Below are 21,816 nucleotides of genomic sequence, written 5' to 3'. Positions count from 1 at the left end.
TGCTCATGTAGGTAAGGGTTAGTTTTAGTCTTTAGACTCAACATCAAAGAAGGAGGAGAGAAGAGATGGCATTTCACTTTTTTATTCTTGAGGTAATGAGCATAGAAAAACAGCATATGGATTGAAAATGAATTAAAAAAGGTAGCTTGATGCTGCAAAATTTCACATGTAATAAACTGACAAGAGCTAATAAAAATATATTAAATATTATTAGACATAAACCTTTGATTGTTAAAGTTCTGTAAAATGTTTTTATTGCTTTTCTAAATCTTGCCAAGTTTATACTCTAAAAACAAAAAAAATATATTCCATAGTTCTGAGTCCCTTCAGCTAAATTCCCATGTCCATATGCAGACAAAAGGGGATTTGTTGAGACCCACTCAACATGGAAGTAACCACTTCAGGTAGTCATGCTACCCTATTCTTTTCCTCCTTTGAAATTTCCATTAAAGGGCTTTTAATATTTCAACCTAATTCAGTCAGTCTAAACTATCCAAGCAGAAGCTTGTTTGTAATGAAAATGGATTTCATTTTTATCTATTCATTTGGTACTATATTATTTATTGCAGTCAGAAAGGCTTTGTTAAGTATTTGACTCTACCGCACTCTTGGAGGAATGGAGGTATTGGAGTTTTACTGCCGAAAATACTTTGTGAGAGGCAATTAAGAAAATGTTTTATGATGGTGTCACCAGTCTCACTTTCAGTCATTTATTGTTTGATTGGATAGAGGCTTCATGCTTCTGTCTTAATAACCCTACTAAATTAAGAGGAGTTGTCAGAATATAAAACAAATGCCAGATTTTGGCTGTGGTGGAATTTAGTGCCTGAACTGAAAAAATTAGCAGTTATGGTATCTAATTTTCATGCTGCTGTAACAGAAACAAAGTAATGCAAGGAACAGGTGAGAATTGCATCATGTCATTTCCCCCTTCTCTTAAATTCTGGTCCTAATCTCAGTACAGGCATAGGCTTTCTTATGTTAGTGTTCTGTGAGACTTACTGCCTCCTGGCTTTTGCCTTTAAAAAGGTGAAGAAAATGGTAGTGTTAGTAATGTTTCACGTGAGCGTGTATCTTCTCAGTTTATTTGCCTTTGGGTTATTATTCTGAGTAAAGATTATGTGTGAAGAATGTGTTATGAGAACTTGATAGCAGAGATGCAAAGACTTGGCTTGACCACAGTATCGTAGGGCATTTAGGATGTATTTTAAAGGCCCAGCAGAGGAAGAGTTTGACTGTGCTTTTATAGAACAAAATTTATCCTCTCTGTTTTTTGAGGGTTTTTTGTAATGCATTAAAAGCAGAACGTTCTTCTAAAGTATTCCTGAGGTAAATCTTTCTTCTGTTCTCAGGCATGGTGGGCCTGCACATTTTACTGTTCAGAAATGGGGTAGCGAGGTTGGACAATCTGTCTTGTCCTGTGCTATGCTTGGTGCTCCCAAAGAGCCCAGGCAAGGTCTAAAAACAAGGCCTAGATGGTTGCTGGGTGTGTTCATGGGAATTTTGCTGGAGTGTGTACTGCAATGTGTTGAAAATCCCAGGGACAATGTGAATTCAGCATATTATTTGAACATTTGCTTTATGATCTTTTATTTTTTTATTGAAAATTTATGATCATATTTGTGTCTTTGTTTCTGACTTCCCCCTTCTTTGTCCTTCTCAAGGTTGCATGTAACATTTTAAGTTCAAGTATGCTATTGCAGCACTGGTAACAGCAGAATGCTTTGGATAATGTTGCATAGCAGCATAAAATTTAATTTGTGTCAAATGTTTTGGCGTTCTCCAAATGTGACTTTTTTCATCCTTTTCTTTTTCACTTAAACTGCATTGCCATTGATTGGGTTGAAACTTGGTATACTGGAACATTGTGAAGATTGTTTTAATCAAAGCAATGCCCAGCATCCAGAATTGTCTGGAGTTTTCATCTTTGTCTTGCATTAGTTTAACACCCTGTCAGCCATAAGAAACCTGAAATGGTGTGTGAAAGGAAGATTGTTTCATTTCATTTCATTTGTGAACTTTTATGCATCCCAAAATTACATTCTCTTCTTGTGATTACTCTTATTTCATATTCCCCTTGTGTATACAGTCAATTTTCCAATGACATAAGTACAACTATATTATCCATTGGTTAACCAGGGAATAGAGTTGGTGAATAGTCTTTTCCTGCTTCAGCAAAGCATGTTGAGTTTATAAATCAAATATTTTTTCTAGAAATTGCCTAAGAAACCATTGTTCCAAATGGATTTTGAACCAGAGTATTCTTATAAGGAGCATGGACATTTTGGCCATTTCTGGGGAAGGCCTAGATAGAAGTGAGGGGAGTGAATTTAAAGAATTAATGTCTCTTGAGGTATATGCTTAATTACATCTTAAGAGAACATCTGACCTACAAAAAATCAAGTCAAACAGAGACATGAATATTCTACCTGACCACTGATTTAATTGTGTATATATGAGAGTAACTGAAGAACCAGCAACTTAATTAGAATGTATATCTGCATGTGATTTGGTTAAAATTAAGGCAGAGTGGAAAAGTCTGTCTTTCCCTTTGGTGAAATATTTTAGTAGTGAGTGTGTTATAGAGACTGGACTTCCAGGCTGACACTGTCATCTCAGATATGTTTTTCTATGGCTAAACGTGTGATTCTGGAGCTGTTCAGCCAAAGGTGCAGTAGGCTTGGTTACAGCAGGGTGACAGAGATGGCTCTCTGAGCCTCAGCTCTCCTACCACACTGTTTGGCAGCGTGAGTGGTTTGAAGAGACTTGAGCTGTGAGGGCTGTAGAAATGGTGAAGCTCTCTTAAGGGGAATATGCAGAAGGAGGAGGGGGAACAGATCCATGTTTTAACAAGAGACATTTTGATTAGGTGATGGGAAACAATTTTTTTTGTCAGACAGTGCCAGGTGTTCCCCACCAGAAGGGCTTGGTAACCTCCACTGTTGGAGACTTGCAACTCCCTTGGTCATGATACTGAGCAATCTGATGCAGCTTCAAATTTGGATTTGTTTTCAACTGCAAAATGTCCAGGTGACCTCTAGAGGTCCTATCTAGCTCAAAGCACTCTATGATTTTTGGCTGATCCTCCAGATGAATATCCGGGTTCTTGGGCTGTTGAAATCAGTCTGTAATGAAGCCTGTGTAGTGACATCTTTGCTTTTGTTGAAGGATAGATCATCTTAAGCTTAATTCATGGACTTCTAAAAAAAACCCTAAAATGCAGATCCAGGGTTGCACTGTGGCCAAAGTTTGCTTTTTTCTGCTTTCTTTTACCTTTGTTTTTTATGCCAAGTTTTATAAGAGTGTATAAACATGAAAAGGTTTCTTTGATAACTAGCTTCTATATGAAAAGAACACATTTCCCCTTTCAACACATAATGAGTACAAGCAAGGAATGTGTTTAACCAAAATCTTTACCTAAGGCATTCCAAAGAAATATTTCAGGTATCTTCTGTACATTTGGTTCCTACTCCTAGTTAGTAATATGTTTTGCATCAGTCTCAGGTAAATTCTGCAAATGTAGCTGCTATAGAACTCATAGTAGCTGGAGTTAAATGACTATTTTGACCACATCTGTTCAGCTGCTATGAAATGCATAAGTCACTACCATAATCTGACAGCATGGTTTGTGCCTGAATATGCAGTTTCATATCTCAGAATCCCACAAGAGCATTTTTTCCTTATCAGTTCTGAACACATTTCATTTTAAAATTATTTTAGAAGGACCAAGAGTGGAGACAAAAAGTTACCATGCATTTTTAAATGTATCTGTTGTCACTAATATTCCTCTAATGGCAATAAAATTAATTTTGGGAACTTTTTAAAGACACAGTCTGATGACACTTAGCTGTAAAATTTTGTGTACCATTTTATGGTGGTTGGACCTGGGTCGGATGCCTGGTACCCACCAAAGCCCTCTCAACTGGACAGGAGAGGGAGAAGAGGAAAAAAAAGGCTGATGGGGTGAGAGTAGGACAGGGAGAGATCACTCACCAGTTGCCATCACAGGCAAACCAGACTTAACTTAAGGAAATTAGTTTAATTCATTCCCAATCAAAATCAGAGCTGGATAATGAGAAGTAAAACAAATCCTAGAACCACATCCCCTGCTTTCCTGCTTGGGATTAACTTTGTTCCTGATTCTCTACCTCCTCCCCACACTCAGTGGCACAGGGAGCTAGGGAATGGGGATAGCAGCGAGTTAATCCCGTGTTGGTTCTGCCACTGCTTCCTCCTCAGGGCAGAAGTCCTTCCCCTGCTCCACTGCCGTGTCCCTCCCACGGGAGGCACTCTTCCATGAACTTCTCAGAGGAGTCTTTCCCACAGATTTCAGTTCTTCTCAGCCTGCTCCAGCATGAGTCCTTTCTTGTTTTCTTTCCATGAAGTGCAGCACTCCAGGAACAGGCTGCTCCAGCATGAGTCCCCCATGGGATCACAAGTCCTGGGTCACAGTTGTCTTTTGGGCATCCACCTGCTCCAGTGTGGGCTTCTCCACAGGCTACAGATAAATCTCATGGTCTGCACCACAGGCTGCAGGAGAATTTTGGCTCCAGAGACTGGATCACCTCCTGCTCCTCCTTCTTCACTGACCTCGGTGCCTGCAAAATTTTTCTTATGTATTCCCACTCTTCTCTAGACTGATCTCAATTACTTCTATGCAATAACATTTTTTTTCCTTTTAAAATCTGTTATCCCAGAGGCACAAGCACTCTGCTTGATGGCATAAAAGCATTCTGTGGTACTCTGTTTCCTGTGTTCTTTTTATTTACTTAATGTATTTACCTCTTTTTTTTTTTTCTCCTTTTCAGATTTATGTAAGATTTGAGTTCAGTTGAATAATCTACCATTTCAAAGCATTTTGTATGCCTTGAGATTTTGCTAACTCTTTAGGTCATGTGCTGTCATAATCAGCTTTATGTTTGGCCTTTTGATAATTTGATAATACCTGTGTTATTACATTATTGATTCAAATGAAATTTTAATTATCTTGATGTTAAAGATATTATTTTGTGAAAGTAATTTGTTAAAGATACTACTTGGCAAAGTCAATCATTTCAACAGAATAGAGAAATAGTGGAAGAAAATTGTATGGATTACAAACCTAGGCCAAAAATGTAATGAAATATGGTTGGGTTTTTGTAACATTAAGGATAACAACTGCTAAAAACCAAGCTGAAAGTGATGTTATGTAATCAGAGTAGTGGCTCTCATATGAGTTTGCTGTGTGTAAGGTTAAAGAGAAACAGACGTGAAGATATTTTACTCTACATGGTATACTTCTGTATAGTGCTTCAGTATCAGGAAAATGTTCACCAAACAGTTTTCTAAAAAAAGAGAAGTGGGCATAACAATTTTCCTACATGCATTTCAATATATGGAAATATTTTAAATGGAAGTGGTAATGGTTTGGATGTTTGCAGTGCATAATAAAATATTTTAAGAACCTTTAATTTTTAAAATTAAATTTAATTAGCTTAATTGCTAGCAGTGTTAGTACCTGTGTGCCAATTTATTGATCTGAGCACAAAGTCTGAGTTTGAACAGTGTTGGTTTAAGGCAGGGAAATGCCTACATTTCCTTACAGATGAGAAGAACAAAAGCTTTGTTTGCAAATTTCAGTGAACAATCAGCATCTCCCTCTTACCCTTGAACTGAGAGACTCAGTGGTCTTTGGAGTAGTGCCTGCAGAGTGGAACACGGCCATCTCACTCGGGACCTTTGTCATTTGGGGAGCAGCATGCTGAAAGCTGAGACAAAAATACTATTGCTCTCCTCTTGCTTGTGAAATGAAAGTGTCTCTGTGTATCAACACTGGGCTGTTTACAATTGTTTTTTTAAATAATGGAGACTTGAAAAGACCTCATTGCAAGGCAGTGTCAGTAACTGTGGGGAGAGCCTTTATCTGTAAGGCTTGCAATCGCTTTTACAATAGAAGCCTCCTAATTTGATATTATTCATTTTCCAGTGGCACATTCCAAAAGGGAAACACATTTGTTTGGATATAAACAATAAAGAATTGTGTATGGAAAGCAGTGTATCCCTATGGACATTTTTTCATAGGACTGTAATTCTGCACCAAATCTTTTATGAATTGTGTCACTGCTGTACTTAAGGAGATCACAACAACCATTAAAACTGAAGTATTGCCATCTATTGTTAGGTTGTTGTTCCTGTTTTGAACTGTTATAATCTTTTAATACCATAGATGGTTTCTTTCAACCTTTCTTCCGTTTTACTGTCTAAATATTAAAATTAGAAGTGTATCTTCTCATAAATGTCTGTATGAGTCCCAGTTGTGACACTTCTTGTATTTATGAAAACACACTTGTTAATCCAACATTTTAATTTCTCTCCCATTAAGATTTTTAAAATTCCTTTATTCCCTCTCCCCCACTAATGTAGAAAAGTAAATGTCATTATCAATGCTTATTGAACCTATTGTAAAGACTTGTAAAGAATCGTCATCTTCTTCCCTTTTTGCAAATATTTCAGATTTTTGCTTCAGTTGTTTGTTACTGTTAACCTTGCTCTTTCTGCAAATGTTTTTTTAGACAGTCAAACCTCAACTGAATTTCTCAGCAGGGATTTGCCTGTTCATTTTTATAGCTTATATTAAATGTGAGACTCCTAATTCTTACTGTTTCTGTTGTTCCTATAGCAACTAGATAGGGGGAGATGCAGCAGCATCACTTTGCTTCCCAGCTGGTGTTTGTGTTCTCAGCGAGGGGGGAGAGTATGAGGAAAATAGAGGATTAATTAGAATGTAACTACTTGAAAAGTGTACTCCTTGTTGGGTTGTCTCACCCAACTACTACTCTAGAGGAGTTAGATAATGGTTTTAAGCAGGGCTTCTCAAACTTTCTTTATTAAAATTTTGTCCTCTTGTGTACAGACACAATTTACTCTTAAATATGTGCCAGCTTTTGGTCTTTTAGCTGCTGCTTGGTTCTTGATGGTTCCTTCCAGCTAAAACACTGTTTTCTTCATCAAATGGCTGACAGTAGGATTTGTGTCAGGAACCAGACTGGTGCTTATGACTTATATATAGCCTGAACATAAATGAAGTGTGGGGCTTTTTCATTCCTGCTTTTTAGTCTGATTTTTGCAGCTGTCCAGTAACTATAGTATACTAGGCTGTAGTTTTATTGTCATCTAAGTGATGATCTTGGAGTAAAATGTTTTGATATTTAAATGCTACGTTTTCCATTTTCAGAGATTACTAAGAACTAAGGTAGAGCTAAAATGTTCTACCTTCTCCAAGAAGCAGAGGTCATTAGAATTCTCCTTCAGTAGTCCTTTCTCTTTCCTCATGATGGAAACCTTCCTAACATAGTTTCCTGAGGATCTCTGGTGCCAAATTATTCCCTCTGAAGTAAACCAAAATCTTTCTTCCATACCCGAGTACCTGAAATTCTGCTGCTCTTCCTTGCTGCCTCTTTTTTAGCCGAAGGGTTGTGTTTCTCTCACCATGGTATGTGCAATGTGAAGGCTCTGGGAAGAGTTTTACAATATTCAAGCCATTATTATATAAAACAACCACAAAATATTTGACCTATATTTTAAGCTCCTCTGAAGCTGTTTATTTTTATTAAATAAAAATTCATGGGCACAGGAACTGGATAATATACATTGCATCTCAAGAAGATGGGTCCCATCTGGTTTAGCATATGTACATTGAAAAGCCTTTCCTAGCCAGAACAGCTCTGATTAGCAAGAGGAACTTAGAAAGTGCTGATTAGTAGACTATCAAGTGGTTAATTTGCTCATGTGGGAAATAAGAGGTTGGGATGTAGGCTTCTTGTTACTTAAGAAACAGGTTGGAAGCAGGACTTCTCACCTCTCAGGGAGGTGCCACGATGCAAGGTGTTACTGACACAGCGAGGATCCTGCAGGCATCAGGTTACCATCCATGAAATCCCTGCTGTCTTCGCACTGGTGGTGGTGACTCAGGAGAAGTGCTTGCTCTTTTGCTCAATTCAAGTTTTTAATTGTTTCCCATTTTATTCCTTCCCTGTTTCCCCTGCCCCTGACTCTCTCAGAGGGGTTCACAAGAGCTAATGAATGTGACATCTGCTAAGTTCATAAATCAGTTTGTTTCTCTGCTGGCTGCCTAAGGAGGGTGCCAATCCTCAGTGGATTATATATTAGAATAGATTTAAATTTTAATCAGAACAACATCTCTTCTTAACATTCTGGCTTTAAAAATATATAAATAGACAAGTCTCTTGCTTCCATAGACTCTGACCTAGTGTATCTCCTGTACTCATGGGACCACTAAGTCTCCTAGGGCTTTGGGGAATCTTTCTGAGGCTGAGGATGCTATTCTATCTCTGAAGAGAAGGCTCATGCGGGATCTTATCAATGTGTATTTGTGCCTGATAAGTGTGAATAAAGAAAGCTGAGCCAGACTCCTTGCAGTGCTATCCAGTGGTAGAGCAGGAGGCAGTAGATGTAAATATACTCTACTGATAAACCTTTTTTACTGTCAGAGGGGTCAGACACTGGAAGTTTCGGAGAGAGTCTCCATCTGTGGAGATGTTTAAAACCCAGCTTGGATCAGGCCTGAGCAATTTGCTGTAGTTTGTAACCCTGCTTTAGGCTTGTTATCTCCAGAGGTCCTTTCCAACATGAAATATTCTGTGAATATTGTGGATAAGGTCAGCAGATTAAAGAGTTGGGAGCTTTTTTTTCTGTGAATAAATTGCTATTTGGAGAATATTATATTGCCAGAGATAAAATACAGCTCTTGTGAGTTGTTCTGAAAGTCCTTTCTGCTTAGATTTTAGTTTTTATCTTACAAAATCTTCTGAAGTGAGAATGTTTATTTCTTACAACCTAATGCTTTTATTAGAAACAACCTCACCTATAAATCAGTGCAGTGAAATAATTTTTATCAGCTTGCTTCACTTGACAAGTAAATGCATTTTTATAGTGCTTAAAATCCAATCCTGAGTGTAAAGGTCTGTTGAAGTGTTTTTGATTCATAGAATCATTAAGACTGGAAAATCCCACTGAGATTGAGTCCAACATTAACCTCACACCACCACCATATGTAGAACTGAACCATGCCTGCAAGTGCAAATCCTCATTTTTTTGAACACTTCCGGGGATGGTGATTCTACCAGTTTCTTGGGCAGCCTGTTCCAATGCCTGCACCTGCAGCTCCCCAGCCACTTTTCCCCAGCCTGCAGCACTGCATGGGATTGTTGTCACCCAAAGGCAGGAATCAGCACTTTGCCTTGTTGAACCTCATACATTTGGCTTTGGCACATCAATCCAGCAAACTTATGATACCCAACTCTGAATCAGTTGCTAGGCAGAAGTTTAGGAAGAATTTAATCAAGAAAACTGGAGTTCTGCTCTCTTGGTTAGGACAGTTGTATCCATATGATTTCTAACAGAGGTAAAATGTAGTGTGAACTTGCATGCGTCTCTTGCTGCCTGGTTACTGAATGTGCAGAAAGTGATTATTCTGTTCTCTGGAATATTCAATTCAGGGTAATACATAAATGTACAACCAGAGTTCAACAATTGCCTTGAGGTGTTGATTTTATTGCCATTAAATGTTAGCTAAGAGTGAGCATCATGTTTCTCTTTCCTAGATTTGCTGGTGAGTGCTCAAGGTCAATTGAAATGACTTGTGTTTTCCAAGAAGGGAGTGCATATTGCCTCTTGAATGGTTCCAGTATATGTTGGGGACTTAAAAGTCAGTGATGGTGTTGAGAATTACAGATTAAAAAAGGAAGAATAAAAGAGGCATCTGGAAAGAGAGGCAATGGTTGGAGCCAGGGAAGAACCAAAGTAAGCACTGGGTGTGGGATGGGAAGAACAGCTTCCTGGGGAAAGGAAAAAGAATAGGTGAAGTAGAGTGCTTTTTTTGTTTGTTTCCTTTTTCAAAAAAGCTAAAGGTGTGTAATTTTGAGTCAAATTAGAAACCCTAGTTTGAGTGTCTCATTTCAGGTAAATAGTGGCAAGGAACTGAGAATTTAAGTGAGATTCTGACATTGGTTTTCTGGACATCTATTTCAGATTCTTGAACAAATTCTGCTTGAGCAGATGCCTCTGCAGGCATTAAGGATTTAGATATAATTATTGTTTGAATAATATTCCAGAAATCCTGCTTTGAAGCTTTGTTATGCATCTCTTCATTCAAATCACTTAATGTTTTCAATCTTGTTTACTTTTTACAGCTGTTAACACAATAGGACAAAAGCTTCCAAGGAATGACTGTTGATGTTTGAGGGAACCTAGATCCTAATTGCAGAACAATTGCTGTGATGTCATGTGCAGATTTTATGTGGTGCTCACAAACAGCTGGTTGCAAACAAATAGATTGCAAAAAAATGCCTATAAAGGTTTTGTTCTGCTTGTAAAGCCGCTGTGTGCACTGTCAAAAGCTTTTGGGATGTAGCTGTGCGTGAATACTCCTGTTTCAAGAGAATTCTCATAGCGTGAAATCAACTTTGTGGGGAAAAAAGTGTTTTTACCCATGTGATTTTTATCATTCATACACTAAAAACAAGCACAGCTCTAAAAATGTAGTTATATAGGATGAAAACAAAAGTGGCTCTCAACTATGCATTTGTATACCAAGATTTGACATCACTTTCAATAAGTTATACCAGTAAAAGTGGTTCTTGCCATATTATTGATGTGTAGCATAAAAGGTTAATATAAAACTTTCCCCCAGAAGAAAATCTCTCCAGTGAATAGAATTATTCTAGTAACAACAGAAATGCACATTTACTTAAAGATGGCATTTCTTACTGTGAAATGTCAAAGTATATTTCTGTTTTCTAATTGTGAAATTGCTAACTAGAGATAAAAACTAAATGTCAGCAAGATAAAGATATGATACTTTGAGACTTCTAAGGATGTCTCCAGAGATGTTTTCATCATAAAATAAATGTATGTATTATATTATTCTCAAAAATAATCATCAAAGGCTGATCAGCTAAAAATTCTGCTTTTGTTTTCCAGAAACCAGCAAACATTCTGGTAATGGGTGAAGGTCCTGAAAGAGGAAGAGTCAAAATAGGTAAACTTTTTGAGAAAATTTAAGTGTGCAGCTAAGACATTACTATAATAAAAAAATGCATCTTCTGTATAAGATAGAAACAGATCTTCAGTATTCTACGAGTGTATGTATCTGCAACCTCTAGTTCAATTTTAAATCTCATTCACTGACTTTACAGACTTAAGAAATTCCAAATATATTGTTAGGCTTTTCTAAACGTGCCAAGGGTATAACATGAAACATAAAAGCATCTGTATGAAACAAAAAAGTAATAAGCACAGAGAACAGTGGTGATGTCCAGGGTTCTTTGGACTTCTACTATGATTAGTTGGCATAAGTGAGCATTGTTACTTATAAATGGTGTTTGGTTTTTTATTTTTTATATAAATAACATTACTGCACATGTTTGTAGAGATCCAAAGGTTTGTTATGCAAAAGTTATTTGGTGTCAAGGTGAGTAACATATGTAGCTGTGATGGTCTTTATCCAAAATCTAATTCCTTTCCCAGTTTCAGTGATGTGGATATTACCTTTTTTAAATAAATCATGTGGCAATACTGAAGTTTGTGTGAAAGAAAAGTTTCAGTTTTGAATTGGGTTTAAAATGTGTGGGTTTGACAATATACCAAATTTTGTGCTTTCGCATCTAGCATTTCTTACTGTTACTTACCAGGCTCATTCTAAGGAGAATTTTTGAGTTCCATGGAATGAATGGAACTCTTAGTTTTAAAATACACCTCTGTAACAGTGCACACTGACTCACTCTGGAGCTCATTCCTCCAAAACATGTAGGAGGCATGCCTTGAAAAATAGTGCAAAAACAATTTACTCTGCAGTCATTTTAATTTTGCACTTTGGGTAAATATATAGCTGTCACAAGGACTCACAGTTTTGTAAGCATATGTAAAAATAAAGGAGAAAATGTACATTAGAGACCTACTAACCTGTTGACTTTGGTTAACCAAGTTTCTGTTAGAGTTCAAAAAAATGAACAGGCATCTGTGTTATGTAAAGTTTTACAATACCATGATCAAAACACATCAGATGTTATCCTTCATCATTTTATGAATGAACTAAATTGAATTTAGCCTTGGAAAAATTTGGTCCAGTATTGTTGTAAGTAGTTTTTGTTTTGTTAGAAACTTTGATTTGTAATTTTTAATGATTTTGAGCTGTAGTTGTAATTGTTTTTGACAATACTGTTGAATTTTGATTTATTTGTATTAGAATTTAAATAATCTTCTCATTTTTTCTCCCCATTCCCCAGCTGATATGGGTTTTGCAAGATTGTTTAACTCACCTTTGAAGCCATTGGCAGACTTGGATCCTGTTGTGGTGACATTCTGGTACAGAGCTCCAGAGCTGTTACTTGGGGCCAGACATTACACAAAGGCCATTGGTGAGTTGTCCTGAAGAAAGACATTTGCCTGCCAGTTCTGTAAGGACAAGTAGCCTTACAATATATGGGATGATCAGCTGACCAGATAGTTTTGGGGTTTTGTCACTGATGATCCCATCCATAAAGGATTAATCAAGATGAAAACTTTTTGAGGGCTGTGCTTTTATTTTCAATATAACCTAGGCATTTTAACTATCTAGTTTGTTTTGTTTTTTAAACAAAAATATCCTTTGAATTGGTTTATATGTTTTCTAATATTGACTTAGAAATTTTGTAATGTTGTAAAACTTCGAAAGGGAAAGATCCGTGGCATTTTTGTAGAGTGTTTCATGCCCAGATGCTTCTATGAAATGTGTGTCTTGATAAGCAGAAGGCTGGACTCCTGTGCTGTGCATAATCTGCAAATCATTTCCTCCTGATGACTTAGAAAGCTCCATGTTCAGGAAATGCTGGTAGCCAGGTTCATTTCTGCCCTAGTAAGTTCCAGAAACACAATCAGCCTCAGTGCCCAGCTGTTTGGAGAATTAAAGCATTGAGGTGCATGGGAGGCATGCTTGGATTATATATTGAACTGCAAAGAAAACATGACCCTTTGTTAATAGTGTGAAATCATTCCTGAGTACACAGGTGGCTTTCTTGGCAGGCATTTTTCTGTTGCAGAAGTTTTTGGAGATGCTTTGTGGGCCTTTGTTCAGAGAGTTACAAAATACTGTGTTGTACTAGCAGCTCAGTTTGAGTGTTCTCTTGGGTGGACCAGCACTTTGAAGGATCACAATGTGTTTTTTTTTTTAATAACTCCTGTTTATTCAGCTACCATATACAGCAAAAGGTTTGGGGAATTAATGAACTGACACCTGACTTTTTGATGTAGACTTGCATTTGCCATTTCTTTATTGCTTTTCAACTTCTATTTGGAATTCTCCAGTGCAGGAATTTATTTGTGAACTCTAGGAGAACTCTGCAGCAAAAGCTGAAGTATCAGAAGTGAGGAAAATCTGATCCATTTTAAAACAAAAAACCTGTTCCAAAGAGAAGTAATAACTGCAGACAGATTCAGTCAGGTCATAAGGGACCCTGGGAGGTTTCTTGTTCATCCTCCCGTTCAAAACAATGCCCACTATGAATTCTGCCTGGTCTGTTTGTGGGTTTGTCCAACTACATCTTGAAAACCTCTAAGAGCAAAGATTTCATACCCTCTCTGGTTAACCTGTTCCACTGCAAAATCATCCTCATAGCAAAGAAATTTTTTTTATACCTAGTTACAACTTTTTGTTTTGGTTTATGCCGATAATCTCTCACTCTCCTGTTGTATGCCATTGTCAGAGCCTAGCTCCATCATCATGGTCACCTCTGTGTAGGTTCTGGTGGGGCTGCTCTTAGATTCCTCTTCAGTCTGAACAAGCAATGTCCCTCATTATCCTCTCCTGGAGCAGGTTCTCCAGCTTCTAACCATGCTGGGTACCTCTGCTTCTTGCCTTTGTTACTCCACTGTTTCATGGTTGTTACAGCCAAGGCTGCCATTGATTATCATATCCCTAACCAGGTTCTTCTTCTTCCTCAGCAGCAGATCTGAGGGATGACACATACAGTTTACCCTCAAGTCCACTAGAAATCTTTTCAGCATCCCTGAAGTGACCCTGTTTATGTTCTGTTTGTTCTCCATGATGCCCCATGGTCTCTTCACGTCCTCCCACAGCTCCTTTTGCTGGTGTCCCAGTGCCCCAACCAGAGTGTCTCTCCCAGTGTGAGGCCAGTGTCACCTTGCAGACTGACTCCTGCATGGCAGCACACTCCCTCTGCAGCTCTACCTCACCTGAGACAGAGGCATCCCAGGGGATCTGCTCCAGTGGGTGCTGGGGATGGAGCCTTGTAATGCCCCTGTCCCCTGCATGCCTCTGGCACAATGTCAGAATGCAGGACATCCCTCTGGCTGTCCTGAGCAGCCAAGACCCCTACCAGGGGGCTCAGAGACCCTGGCACAGAGCCCAAGATGCCTGTGGTTTTGATTATGACCCAAGTTACCAACCTTAGATGAAGATCTGCAAGCCATGACAAATTAAGTAGAATAATAGTGAATTTATCATGAGGTGAAAAAATAGATTTCGAGGTTTTTTAGAATGGGGGTTCAGGGGGGCAAGATGGAGGGATTTGGGTGTGTCCTGCTTTTCTCCTTCTTCTTGTTGGCCTCCATCTTCTGCTGTGATTGGTTTAGAGTAGAAGCTCACAGTCTAACATAGGTGATAGGTATTGGAAAGTAATTGTAAACATTGTATACGTAGTTTTTAGTATAAAGACATAACAGCACCCCGGGGGCAGGCAGAGTGCCTGGACTGTCCTGCTGAGCATACCTCAGCTGGACAGGAGAAAGTATTTTATAGATAAGGAACAATAAACAACCTTGAGACCAAGAACTGAAGAGCTCTGATTCCTTCTTCAAGCACCAGGCTGGGAAAAGAGACTTTCTAACATTTCTCGGGGTCACTCTGACCAGCGAGAGACCCTGAGACAGCACAGTCCCATGGTGACAGGAGCAGACTCTTAGAGCCTGCTTTGCATCTCCAGCTATGCAGACTGGGCTGCTAACTACTAAGTCTGTGTTTGCTGGAGTGTTTTAAAGAAAATACCAAGAGGATTGCCTCCAACACCTGCAAATTAGGTGCTTAAATTGCCCTATGTTCATAGTGGAAAACACTGCTGTGAAGGGACCAGATTACTGAGTGACCTGCGTGTATGGTACAGGGAAGTTACCTCTGCTGACAGCTACCTGCTTTTGATAGATGGCGTATTGTTTGGAGATTTGGGTGAGTGATATGTACCACTATCTCAGGGTATCTCTTTGAAGGGTGAATTAGTATAATGCTGTTGTTTGTTTAATTATGTCATAAATAACTTGGTTCTTGCCCTGAGGGATCTCTAGTCTATACTAAAACACAGGCAAGAAGTTCCTACGAAACTTCAGGGGATGATGGTACTTTGGAGAGATCTGGTTTTGCTAGGAGTTTATTATTTCTGAGGCTTTTATTTCTTGTATCACACCAGTGAGTCACCCAGGAGGGGTGGGAATGGTTACACAGTACCTGGTATGCAGCGTGAGTGCTGAGGGGACTCAAAACTATTTGGGCAGTAAAATAAAAATAAGGAAATGAAAACAAGGAGAGTTGCAAGTTGAGATTTGTAGGCTGACTGAAGGATTAGAGGAGCGTGTGATTGAAGAGAAGAGAAAAGCAAAAAGGCACATGGAGCTGATCTATGTGCAGCTTTAAGGCAAAGAAGTGAGTAAGAAAATGACAGTAGTGATGATGTTCATTCATGCAGTTCATTGAGTCCAGACTTGTGTTTTGCTTCCAGCACTATGTGCACTTAAAATAAGGCCATTTTCATGAGCTAAGCATGCTAGTGAGAGTTTAATTCAAATGCTAATGTTTTTGGCAAAAGATGCAGCTCTTAAAACTTTCTCTTAAATCTCTGTGGAAGAAATACAATTTTTAGATCTCTTAATATTATGCAATTCTCGGGAAGTCTAATGTGTTGCTTTTAGTAATAACTCAGAAATTAAGTAAGATTTAACTGCTCTGGAGTTGGAAACAATAATTTAGAAGGAAGGTGATTAGATATAGCAAATTATGGGGAAAAAAGATTATTTAGTATAGCTACTTGTTTTCCATAGCTATTCTCCCGTGTCTAATACATAACTTTTATTGATTAATAAATACAAATAAGATAAGGCTGAAAGTAGAATTTTCTCTTTCAGTTTTGTCATAGTGAGAAATATTTTTGTTTGAATTTACTAGGAAATCATTGTCATCAGTTCTCTTCTGCAACATTGTCCAAAAGTGATTCAGATGTTTGCTTAGGTTTTTACTGACTTTGTCTTGATTTTACTTTATTTTAAATGTATTTTTTGTATTCTACATGTAATACTCTCTTCCTTATTTTGGTTTCACATATATTTAATTATTAGCAGTGTATTCAAAATAGCCTGGGTGCTGTCTACCGTAGTGTCCAGTTTGGTTTTATTCTTGTAATAAAGTCTTTAGGTGTGCTTGTTTGCATGTAAGTAATTCTCATACAAGATCAAAGACTGAAATTGGAATTTGACTTTTGACTTCTTCAGGATTTTTGTCTTTGATTTCTGGACCTGATCTTAGTTACATTTTATGGGTTTAACTTTGAGGGAAAATTAAAGTAAATACTTTAACTTTGAGGGAAAATTAAATAAATCTGTTTAGAAAGTGCTATATGTAACACAAAACCATACATAAGCATATTTTTATTTTTTGGGAGGTGACTTGTCAGTGACATTTGTCCTGTATTTAGTTTGTCTCTTCCTACTAATTAAATGTTCTACTTTTAATTTATTTCCTTGCAAAACAGGTAGTTGATCATCCTATATATAATATCATTTTTTAAAGAGATATAGGAATCAGGGAAATACTGTTGTTGAACAACAGAAAAAGCTTTTGCTTTCTGCGTGTTAAAAGGATAATAAAAAGCCCATTTTAGGGTTTCATGGAGAGAAATATTTCATTTCCTGTATTGTGAATGTTTGTAATGTAAGCCCTACTTGTTAATAAAAGCAATATTAATATTAAAAAGTAAGTGTATTGAAATATTAAAAGTAAATGTATTAACATTAGTATTAATAAGTAATATTACACATGTAATACCTGGTACCATAGTTACAAGTAACTTACCAGATGAATGCAAATTGGGAAAATGGTGTTGTAGAAGCCAAAGTTCATTCTTTATTCCATTACTGCAATATGAATTTGTACTAAATTCACTATAGCCTGTGAAGGTTTCCTGCATTTTCTGCATCAAAATTCAAAACCAGAATATGTTTCTCTGTGTTCATCAGGTCTTCATACTTTAGCAAAAATGTAAAACCTGCAAACAAAAGTAACTTGAACAAGCTTCAGGTGAAACCAAGTAGCTGCAAAAATGTAATTCCTTGCGAACATGGAAACTTTAATAAAATTACTGAACAACTAGAAAGTCCAGCACAACAGAAAATACTTTAAAATACTCAAAATACTTAAAAAACAAGGTTCAAGTAAGTGGCAAGATACAGTGCTCTTTTCATGTTTGGGCAAAGACTTCTGCAGTTTAATTTTAAGGAAACTAAAGGAAATGGCTGTGGTAAAATGAAGGAAAAGTTAAGCTGACTTTGAGCTTGAAAGGAGACATTAATCAGAGTGAATTTTTTCACTCTGGGAACATCAGATTAGAAAAGAATGTTTTAGTAGGTAAAGCAAATAGTAAGAACTCTTTCATCATAAGTTTTTAGGAAAACATGTGGCAGTCTCCAATATGATTCATTCTGGGGCATCTTGTAGCATATCAAGGTAATAACATAATTATGACTTGTTTTTATCAAGCTGCAGCTTGTTTAGTTATCAGTGCTATCAAACAAGCCTGTTATCTTGCCTCTCTTTACCACTTGCCTTAATTAAAGCAATAGCATGTTTGATAAATGTCATCAGATGACTTACAGTATTTTAGATGGTTTGGATTTTGTTGACAAAAGAATTCTTTAAAGTGATCATTCAGCCACCCATTAAGCAAGGCTAAAACACTGTCCTGAACCAAAAAAAAAAAAAAAAAAAAAGGATGAGCTTGTTTATAGTGAAAAAATAAACCTGGAAACCTGAGAAATCCCCATTTCTTAGGTACCTTTTTGCCCTTGTCTAAATTATAGACCATCAGAAATGTCAGTAATGGCCCTGTGATAACTGCCTTTACCAGCCCAGATGAGACTTAGGTGTAGAGAAACTGTAATTCAAATCCTGGGTAGTGCACAGTCACCTCATTCTATTTCCAGAGTACCATGCAGTTATGGAAGCTGGAAATATGTGAAAGGTATAAGCAGATACCAAAATGCCTTTGGAAGCAAATGTCACAGGAAAATATTTGGTGTATCAGAAGGAATGAATTAATAATGTATGCTGGGATCCGTCAGAGTTTCAACAATACCATTTGACCTCATGCAGGAATAAAAGAGAGGGAAATATCTGGGGTGTATTATGTAGGATTTAGGATGGAAATATGTGCATATGTATTCCATATTGCCTATGCAGTGAGTCCCACACATTCTGAGTGCATCAGATGTCCCTACTGTGCATGCACAGATTGTTGGCATGCTGGCCAGCGTGTGGGGCCTCTGGAAATCTTGGACTGATGCCTGAAGCTCTTTTGGTCTCATGTTCTGGGAGGGTTGGAAGGAAAAAAAAAAAATAGGATCTATCTGGAAAATCTGGTAAGCCAGAAATTACAGGTGGGATCAGCCAGAAGACTTAAAACTCTTCAGAAAAAAGGAAAGGGGAGATTCCCACCTGTCGTCTGTGGAGCCACAGGAGCAGGGGACTGCTTTTAAGCATCAATGAGAAATATTAAGAACAAATCCACAGTCAGTCAGTATTTGATTACTGCATAGGAATCCACATTCTTGTTTGTGAGAGATTTGAGGAGGGAGTTGTGGAAAAACTAGAAAAATAAAGTAAATTCGAGAGGTTTAGAAAATATTCATTTATGCGCACTGAAAAAAAAAATCTCAGGCTGCACCAAGAAGGAACCCTTGTTCATGCCCTGGGAACTGTTATACAACATGAGGGGTAATTGGATTCAGATGATGTTTTGCGGTAAACTTGTTTTGGCATGTGGTAAACTTTCTTAATTTTGATTATCAAAGTTGTTCTTATGCTTTTTCTGAGAGGCAAAATATTTCAATACCAAGGATTAATTGTTGCTCTCTTATCTAGTTATTGCAGGTACTGGATGATTTACTGCTGTTTTTTCTTCTTGCTCTCTAAAATAACAAAATATGTCTAAAATAATCTAAAAGTTTCTTCTTTTATTAAAAAATAGCATTTTCTAGTACAATAATCCAAGAAATATGAAGTTATGTAAAGGATTATTAGATCACCTAATAGAACATTTTAAAGCTATATTAGTATTTTGGGAAGCTTGGGATGCTGACAGCAACTCAAGGAATACTGTCTGCAGGATTGTTGCACACTTTAACACATTAACTGTTTTGTACTTTAGTTCTTCCTTCTTCTTACTCCTCTATTAATCTTGCTTCTCAAATATGTTATATGTTAAGCCTGGAAATTAGTTGGTGGTCATTGTCAACTCTGAAGAGCCTGAGAGGTGTGTAGTAGTTTAACAGTGAAAAGAATGAGAGCGGTTCTGTGGCTCTGACCTGTCTCTGCTGGTGTAAGACCAATGCATGTACTGTAATGTGAGCCAGGCTGTTTCATTTCTTAGGACAGTAAGCTGGGTCTCAAACGACTTGGCTTTAAATACTGATTCAGTCCCAAGGGTTGTATGTAGTTGGCCACATTTAATTTATTCCATCCCTAGTGTTGTTTCATTATCTATAAAATGAGGACACTACTTCATGGTATTGTATTGTCCTGAAGATAAAGTCAGTTAAGGATAATAGGGAACTCCAGTACAAGTATGCTGTAAATTGTTTTTGTTAACTCAATGAATGGATTATTTGTCTGAGAACCTGGGATGTCACTTAGCATCTGCAATTAACTTGAGAAATTTACACATTCTGGACATTAAAAACAAAAATGAAAGAAAAGGAAAACAAAACCACTAAATCTTCAACACAACTACAGTCTTCTAATTGTCCTGATTTGGATTCCTTGATAAATTAACTTGTAAACTTCCACATGTGGTCACCCACTACTTTTTCTATTCTTATGACTCTCTCCCCTTGCAACACTTATGAAGGGACATACTGGATGCTTTTGCCATTTTGTTTAGTATTTTGACAGATTTGCTGCTGCATGATGATTACTGTAACTTAACTGTATATGGCCTATTTTAGAGCAGGAAAAATAATATAAAAATACTCAGAAGGCAGAATATCCTCTATAGCAATAGCTTTAGTTCTCTATAGCTTTGAGTTAAAACCCCCCTTTTGATCAAGAGGTGCCTTTAAAAATCTGTCTACACTTAGTCCCATGTACATCAAGAATCATCAATTATTTGTGGGCCAAAAATCCCCCATACTGGTCATAGTTTTAGTTCTAGGTCTTTTTTCCTTCTAACTGTGTTTCCCTCCAAGTATCAGCTTTGTGTTCTTCCAAACTGTTAATAGGCTTGGGGACTCACATGGGTAAGCTTTTTCTTCCCTAGGATCTCACTGACTTTGCCCTTTACCAGACAGATGAGCTTTGCAGCTGCATGTTGATTCTCTAATCTTCCTGAGCAACATATGCCATGAACTCAGTTAAAAAAAAAAAAAAAAAGGGTTTTTTTTTTTTAAAGAAAGATTACTTAGGGAAGGAAGTTGGTTTCACAAACATGTTACCTTCATTATACTGTGCCGTAACGAGTAGCTTTTAATGTGCACTTTTTGCTACCAAATCTGAAAAGCTGGCTTCTAAAAGTTGATTTTGGCTGAAAACCAAATGCCTGCTATCCTAACAAGATGCATACTTCTGGTGCAGAGGAGTTGTTTTAGCTGATCCTTCAGTTTGATCATCAAGCATAATTACTTCAGCAATATCAACTGAAACTTTCAACATTACAGCACTGATGGAGTGGAATGACAGGTTTTCAGGACAGGTGTGATCCCTTCACACGTTGACTTCTTGTCAATAACTGGGATTGACAGCAGAATAGCTCTTCACACCAGTTTGTTTCATGTATTATCCAAATGAGTTGCTTGTTATGCTTTGGAGTTATTGTCAGTGCCTTACTAGAAATAGTTGTAAGGCTGAAAACTTTAGTAACAGACATGTTAAGATATTGTAAAGTAAAACACTCTGTTTGGAAGGACAAAGAAGCTTCTCCAATGGTACTGTCTGGGAGGCAAGGTTTCTTCATGCACATTCCTCTCCATTAACTGAAATAAAGTAGGCATCAAAAGCTTTGATAACTTCTAGAAAAGACTGTCATGGCTTGTGAATTGAAACAGTCCAATAAAGTATTCTTCAGAGATGTTCCTTGTTACAACTCAATCTACCAAATAGCAGCGATTTTGCTCACCTTATGTTAGCTCTGAAGGTGCTGACACATTGGATCTATTAAAAAATTGTAATAGTTAAAGACACAAGCCAAGTGAGAGCACACAACAGATAACAAACTCACTGTTCCTCTTTAGTTAGCATGGAGTTACCTGCAAAGCGTTCCACTGTCTACAAAAAAGCTGGTTTATTAAAATATTTTCCATTTAATTAGAAGAAAGTATATTTGCCTTTCAAAGAATATGTACTGCTTTCTTATTTGTTATTGTCAGTAATTTTTTCACATTATTTTATGAAATACAGAGCTGTGAATATTTCCTGAAAATTTTTGTAAATACTATTTTACCTAACAGTGGCTAATCTTGCCTGTTCTTTATTCTGTCATCATTATAGGAGGAAATATTAAAAGTTTCTGT

General features: G+C 37.3%; 1 protein-coding gene across 2 annotated transcripts in view; it reads left to right on the top strand.

The window, feature by feature from the left end:
• The window catches only part of CDK19 (cyclin dependent kinase 19), a 122,814-nt gene that overhangs the window by 74,969 nt on the left and 26,029 nt on the right, over nt 1-21,816 (top strand). For both annotated transcript variants that reach the window (XM_064707886.1, XM_064707887.1), the window contains 2 exons: nt 10,981-11,038; nt 12,285-12,416. In XM_064707886.1, coding sequence (XP_064563956.1) covers nt 10,981-11,038; nt 12,285-12,416 — 190 coding nt within the window. The remainder of the gene's footprint in view (nt 1-10,980; nt 11,039-12,284; nt 12,417-21,816) is intronic.

The sequence above is a fragment of the Zonotrichia leucophrys genome, chromosome 3 (genome assembly GCF_028769735.1).
Source record: "Zonotrichia leucophrys gambelii isolate GWCS_2022_RI chromosome 3, RI_Zleu_2.0, whole genome shotgun sequence".
Classification (NCBI taxonomy): Eukaryota; Metazoa; Chordata; class Aves; order Passeriformes; family Passerellidae; genus Zonotrichia; species Zonotrichia leucophrys.
The sequence above is the reverse complement of the archived record's forward strand: the minus strand, read 5'-3'. Positions and strand labels throughout refer to the sequence as shown.